Here is a 6,065-nt window from a genome sequence, read left to right on the forward strand (position 1 = left end):
AGTAAAGCTAGAACAAGTACCATGTAAGCTTCGAAATTGTTGTAGAGCCGACCCATAACTTTTAATTCTTTTTTCTGTTACATGTCGTTTTTATTAGCTTATTATTTATTTCTATTACATGTTGTTTTTATTAGCTTATTATTAAATGTTTTATATTGACTATAGGTTCATCAACGTATTGAATTTTTATTAATTCCACAATAATAATATTTGCTTATTTAATTAAATCAATTATAAAACATGGATCAAATATTTCATAAGAGAGACACTGACCCGTGCATCGCACGGGTGAAAAACAAGTACATAATAGTAGGAAGGAAGTTAGTATTCAGAAGAGGGAAAACACCTGTTCTCATAGCATCACTCGGAGTCTCTGCATCTTCACACGAAATGGGAAAATGGAGAAGAACTTCACAACACCTCTTAAGATATTCTTCAGGAAAGTATCTTCGTCTTGGAAAAAACCCTAATTTTAATGATCCGATCCCGGATTCAAGTTCAGGTAGTTTCCTCAACTTAAACTCAGCTTGAAATTTTCAGTATTTAGTTCAGAACAAGATTCATATTGAACTGTCAATTTCACATATTTTTTCAATTCGGACTATAAATTAATTTTACGCTGCCGAAATTTGTGTTAAATACTAAAATCAACTCTCTTTCTGTGTTTTTGAGTTAAGAAATATAGTCAAAGTTTGCTTGGAACATTTTAGATTGAGCTATCACCAATCTTGACTCTCAGAATAACTGTGTTAATGATTAGATCCTAATACTAATAATTAATAACGCTGATTCTTTAATTGGGAATCAACCACCTCTATTAAGCAAGCTTAATTGTATTAAGAATTGAATGCCATAACCTGAATTTTATTTATATCGAGTTGTAGGTTTTATTCGTATCAACGGGAAGTGCTTTAGTACGAAGATCAGACCTAGCATTGAGCATCAAAAGAATGTACAGATATTTTCAAATACTTTAAGAGGTTATATTGGAAACTTCCAGTTATCCATACATAGGAATGTGGATAATCAATCATATAAAGTGCAATCCAGAAATTTTGGTTCAACAACCAAGTTAATCCAGAGGAATACATCTTTTGCAACAGTAACGGCTGAGGATATAAAGCATTTTAAAGAAATTTTGGGGGAGAAAAATGTGATTGAGGATGAAGATAGGTTGTCTATTGCAAATGTAGATTGGATGAACAAGTACAAAGGCTCTAGTAAGCTTTTACTTCAACCTAGGAGCTCTGACGAGGTTCATATCTTCCACCTTAATTTTTGTTTATTGATATGGTTGTACATTAAAACGTTGCATTTACACGGACCAAGGGAAAGTAGATGTCATTAGTGTTTGGGTGTAAAGGGAGTAGAGACCCACACCCAGTGGACAAGATCTCCCTCGGTTCATTTCTAGGTCTGTTTAAGTGTTTGATTTCCAGTTTGGATTTAGGTCTATGTCTTGCACTTGAAGAATTGTAGTGTGATTTAGCATATATCAATCTAACTACAGATTTTCATTTTCTTATTTCTGAAATTTTATAGGTCTCGCGAATATTGAAATACTGTAATTCGAGACGATTGGCAGTTGTTCCACAAGGTGGTAATACTGGTCTTGTAGGTGGAAGTGTTCCTGTTTTCGATGAGGTATCCCTATCGCAGTATCGCTACATTTGTTATCAATAAGTTTGTCTTATTTCTTGGTTGTGTGTCGATCTTTCTGCGTTACTTGTAGACAACACACACTTTGAAATGAAACCATTTTCTTAAATCATCCAAGTACATTAACATTTCGTTAGACGTTGTGCAGGTGATTATCAATCTCGGTTCCATGAATACCATCATCTCCTTTGACGAGGTAGATACATGAACAATGAATCACCATATTTTGTATTTTTGTTGTATATTTATTATCATTGGTTCTTATATATGCCAGAACATTGCAATGTGTTTCTCTGCTGAAATAGGAGTTCTTAGTTTTTTGTTGTTAGTTTTTAAATATAGTATATATTTTGCTTCAGACATAAACTTTCTTGGTTAACATATTTTTGTTCTTAAATCAAAGGGAGCACATGCACTATCATAACCACGATCAATAGTCCATTCCATGCCAGTAATGATAGCATGATGCCATGTAAATTCTTAGAGACCCAAATCCAACTGAAGTCACATCAATGACTTCACATAAATCAATCCTGAAAATAAGATCTAACACTGAAGGCCGTGGATTTCCTCCCGAAGCTCCATCACGACTTATTATGAGGGGTGTAATGGTTGTTGGTAGTTATCATGGCTACATCAAGAAAGCGGCATATTTATTTATTAATCTTGTCTAAGATAATGTTCTAGGTCAGTGGTATACTTGTATGTGAAGCAGGATGCATATTGGAGAACCTGGATTCCTTCCTCGCTAACAAAGGGTAAGTGTGTTGGTATTTCATGAGGAAATGTAAGAATTGAAGTTACAGTTTATAACTAATGAACGCTTGGAATTCTCAAAATCTAGTAACTGTTAAAAATTAAAAAAAACAAAATACTTGCACGGTTGTAGATTTATCATGCCACTTGATCTGGGCGCAAAGGGAAGCTGTCAAATTGGTGGAAATGTTTCAACCAATGCTGGTGGTTTGCGATTTATACGTTATGGTTCACTTCATGGCAACATACTTGGTGAGGCATCTGGTTTCCAAGCATCCTAACTATTGTGTACAATGGAGACTTTATTATGCTTCAAGCTCGCGTTCTTGCCTTGTTATTACTTGGCGTGCTAGGTGTATGAGAAGCTTCTTTTTCTCTCAGGTGTTGAAGCCGTCCTTGCAAATGGTACTGTCGTTGACATGCTAAGTACTTTATGCAAAGACAATACAGGGTATGACCTGAAGCAGTTATTCATAGGTATGCTTTGTCTTGCTTTAGTGCTTAATCGCCAATTAGAACTAAGATACATGCTAAACGTTTAAGGGACTTGTTTACAAGTAAAATTTGCCCTTGTTGGTGTAGGTAGTGAAGGATCCTTGGGAATTGTGACTAAGGTTTCGATACTCACCCCTCCCAAGCTGTCTTCGACAAATCTAGCCTTTCTTGCCTGTAATGATTTTATCAGCTGTCAGGTTATGATTTGCTTCTTCACCTCTGCGTTTATTCACATAGGTCCCCTCTAGAACTAAACTTTGATGTGATATTAACATCTTGACTTCCTTGTTGAGAAATGCCGCTATTTCTCTGTTTCATAGTTTTTGAATGAACTGGTATTCTCTGTATCCAGAAACTCCTGCTTGAAGCTAAGAGGAAGCTCGGAGAAGTTCTTTCTGCGTTTGAGTTCTTGGATAACCAATCTATGGATATGGTAAGGTCATAACTCTCTGTTTATTTAGGTCTGTAGTATCTTCAGTTTTTTTGTGATTTTTTTTTCCATTTATCTGTTTTATACTTTGTACTTTTATACTGGCTCCAGCTTGATGATCATGGGTTTCAATGTTAGGTATCTATTTTAGAGCCTAAATCTAATATGGATGGAAGTGTAACAGGTTTTGACTCACTTAGAAGGGGTTCGTAATCCAATACCTCCCTCGGTATACAACTTCTATGTGCTTATTGAGACAACAGGCAGTGACGAATCATACGACAGGTAATCCCTTTCCCAGTCGACCAAATTATCTAATTGAACAGGTCTATGTTATTTTCTGAAGACAAATTTCCTTCAAGGTTTATGTCGTCTAAGATATGTTGATTTACCGCTGTAGCACAAAATCCTTACTATATGTAACAAATATAAACTTTATATCTGGTTAGTTGTTTCTATCAAAAATTCTTATATATTTTATTTTCACTGGTTGGTGGCTATGGATATCTTGTGTGAGTAGGGCCTGTTTTCTACGTGCTTTTGGTTTAAAACAAATCTTTATTTCAACTTAGTAGTATTGTAAATAAAGTATTATTCACAGACTTTGTTTTTATTTCCCAGAGAGAAGCTCGAGGCGTTCCTGCTTAGCTCCATGGAGGGTGGTTTGATATCTGACGGGGTTGTTGCGCAAGACATAAACCAGGCTTCCTCGTTTTGGCGTATTCGTGAGGTTCTCTCGCTAATTTCTTAATATCTATCACTATAAATATAGAAAAGTAAGCCTATGATGTATATGGATTTCGTTTGTAGGCTTATACGGTTAGATATCAATTCTTCCTCTCATCACTGTCACGATATTGGTTGCTCAAGAACGATACAGGGACATTCAGATGAATCAAAACCTAACTTTTTCAATAGATTATAAGTGAATTGAGGAGTGAAAACTGCAGTCTACCAAGTTATTGGAAGAAGTTTGTATTGACTATATCTTCCTATACTGTGCCAGGGAATAACAGAGGCAGTAATGAAAGCAGGGGCTGTTTACAAATATGATTTGTCTTTGCCTGTTGAAAAGATGTACCAAATTGTTGAGGAAATGCGATTGCGTCTCGGTAATTTAAAGTGCCGTCTACACGAAATCTGTTGTCATCATGATTTCACCTTTAATGACAATGTTTTCACCTTTAATTGGTGCGTCTCGGTAATATGTGTCAAATAATAACAATGTTTTCACCTATAATTGGTGCTTGAGATTTTCAGGTCCTGCAGCAAAAGTTTTGGGTTATGGTCACCTTGGAGATGCTAACTTGCACCTGAATATCTCCACATCCCAGTATGATAATAATGTATACTTTTATTCTTCGCAAGTCAAAAGTATCATTCATTTGTTTTTTTTGCCGAGTTTTATTTCATATAATGCTTTGCCATACTGAAAAATGTTGCAGGTTTTCGCACAAATCGAACCGTTTGTGTATGAATGGACATTTAGCAACCGAGGAAGCATCAGTGCCGAGCATGGCCTTGGATTGATGAAAGCGAACGAGATTCACTATAGCAAATCACCTGAAACCGTAATCCTAATCCCCTTCTGTCCAATTTTCATCTGTTTGCCGATAGAAACACTTAGTGAATGTCATTTGAGATGTACTAGTTCCATGGTGCTTTTGCTCCAAAACTGGATTTGCAGGTTCTAAGTCTGTCATGTTTTTTTATTAGGTGCAACTTATGGCTTCTATCAAAAAGTTGTTCGACTCGAATGGGATATTGAACCCTTATAAAGTTCTTCCACACTCCCTTCTCCCTTCAAACTGAGAGAGGTAAAGCATTCGATCCTTGAAACTCTCACCATGATGTTTGGTTGTCAGACAAATTTGTAAAATTTTCAGCAGTACCTTGTTTAGTGTTGACTACATGCTACGTGTGAGGTATCAAACCCCATTGCTAAGTTGGGGCGGACAAGCCACAAGGGTGCAATGTAAGGAGTGAAGTGATACACTGATTGATGAATCAGAACTTTTGACAACTATTGATGATTTGAAGAAGAGGAGCGTGTGATTCCATCTCCCACCTGCAAAGGAGTATCTTATATTGAATCCTGACCAAACCTTGATTCCCAATGAACAACACCCTTGCTAGGAAGAAACTGTATAGTTGTAGAAACTATCAAATAGAACAAGTATGTTTGTTTGGTCATGTTGACTTGGTCGAATTGTTCTAAGGTCCTTAAAAATATATTAATAGTTTGATCCAAAATAAATTATTATTTATTATTACTCACATGACGTCATCAGTCTTGAAACATCGCTAGATATACCCTGCTTTCTTTATTCTCGCCCTTCCGAAAATAAATAACAAAACTTAAATATCTTTTGAACCATAAGTCAAAAAATATTTCTTTATTATATATTCGGATAGTTCTTGACGAGACCGCCGAGTATCACATTTCGAGACTTTTAATTTTTACGTATCCTAGGACTACCATATAAGTTTATTTTACAAAATGAACTACATAAATAAACTACTGTAACGAGTTGATTTTTGGTATATAAAATACTATTAAGAGTTCATTCTACAATATCAACTACCATAATAAACACTTATTACGAATTCATTCTAGAATATGAACTATCATAATTACCTATAACAATATGGACTGTCATTATGAACAATAATAATGGACTACCAGTATAACTTCATTCTTAAAAATGAACTATCATGTTCTAAA

The 6,065-nt window shown here is 35.3% G+C and overlaps 1 protein-coding gene across 3 annotated transcripts; it reads left to right on the plus strand.

The window, feature by feature from the left end:
* The first annotated feature begins 310 nt into the window (after positions 1–310).
* On the plus strand, positions 311–5,617 carry LOC113355555 (D-2-hydroxyglutarate dehydrogenase, mitochondrial). 3 transcript variants are annotated; one of them, XM_026598441.1, is made up of 16 exons: positions 311–502; positions 885–1,255; positions 1,543–1,644; positions 1,808–1,855; positions 2,347–2,417; positions 2,549–2,667; positions 2,797–2,892; positions 2,998–3,107; positions 3,263–3,343; positions 3,525–3,625; positions 3,962–4,070; positions 4,347–4,452; positions 4,601–4,686; positions 4,786–4,911; positions 5,057–5,157; positions 5,230–5,617. In XM_026598441.1, the coding sequence occupies exons 1-15, from the start codon at positions 391–393 to the stop codon at positions 5,150–5,152; spliced, it is 1,734 nt and encodes a 577-aa protein (XP_026454226.1). In that variant the 5' UTR covers positions 311–390; the 3' UTR covers positions 5,153–5,157; positions 5,230–5,617. The 3 variants fall into 3 exon arrangements, with proteins under 3 accessions (XP_026454226.1, XP_026454225.1, XP_026454224.1); XM_026598440.1 differs by having other exon boundaries at positions 5,242–5,617; XM_026598439.1 differs by having other exon boundaries at positions 5,057–5,617.
* The last annotated feature ends 448 nt before the right edge of the window (positions 5,618–6,065 follow it).

This window comes from Papaver somniferum, chromosome 3 (genome assembly GCF_003573695.1).
Source record: "Papaver somniferum cultivar HN1 chromosome 3, ASM357369v1, whole genome shotgun sequence".
In the NCBI taxonomy this organism is placed as follows: Eukaryota; Viridiplantae; Streptophyta; class Magnoliopsida; order Ranunculales; family Papaveraceae; genus Papaver; species Papaver somniferum.

Excerpts from the sequence above, each read along its gene's own strand:
- LOC113355555 (XM_026598439.1), top strand. The coding sequence starts at position 391 with ATGGGAAAATGGAGAAGAACTTCACAACACCTCTTAAGATATTCTTCA. Across the intron at positions 1,645-1,807 it reads GTGTTCCTGTTTTCGATGAG|GTGATTATCAATCTCGGTTC; the intron begins GTATCCCTATCG and ends GACGTTGTGCAG. Across the intron at positions 4,453-4,600 it reads GGAAATGCGATTGCGTCTCG|GTCCTGCAGCAAAAGTTTTG; the intron begins GTAATTTAAAGT and ends TGAGATTTTCAG.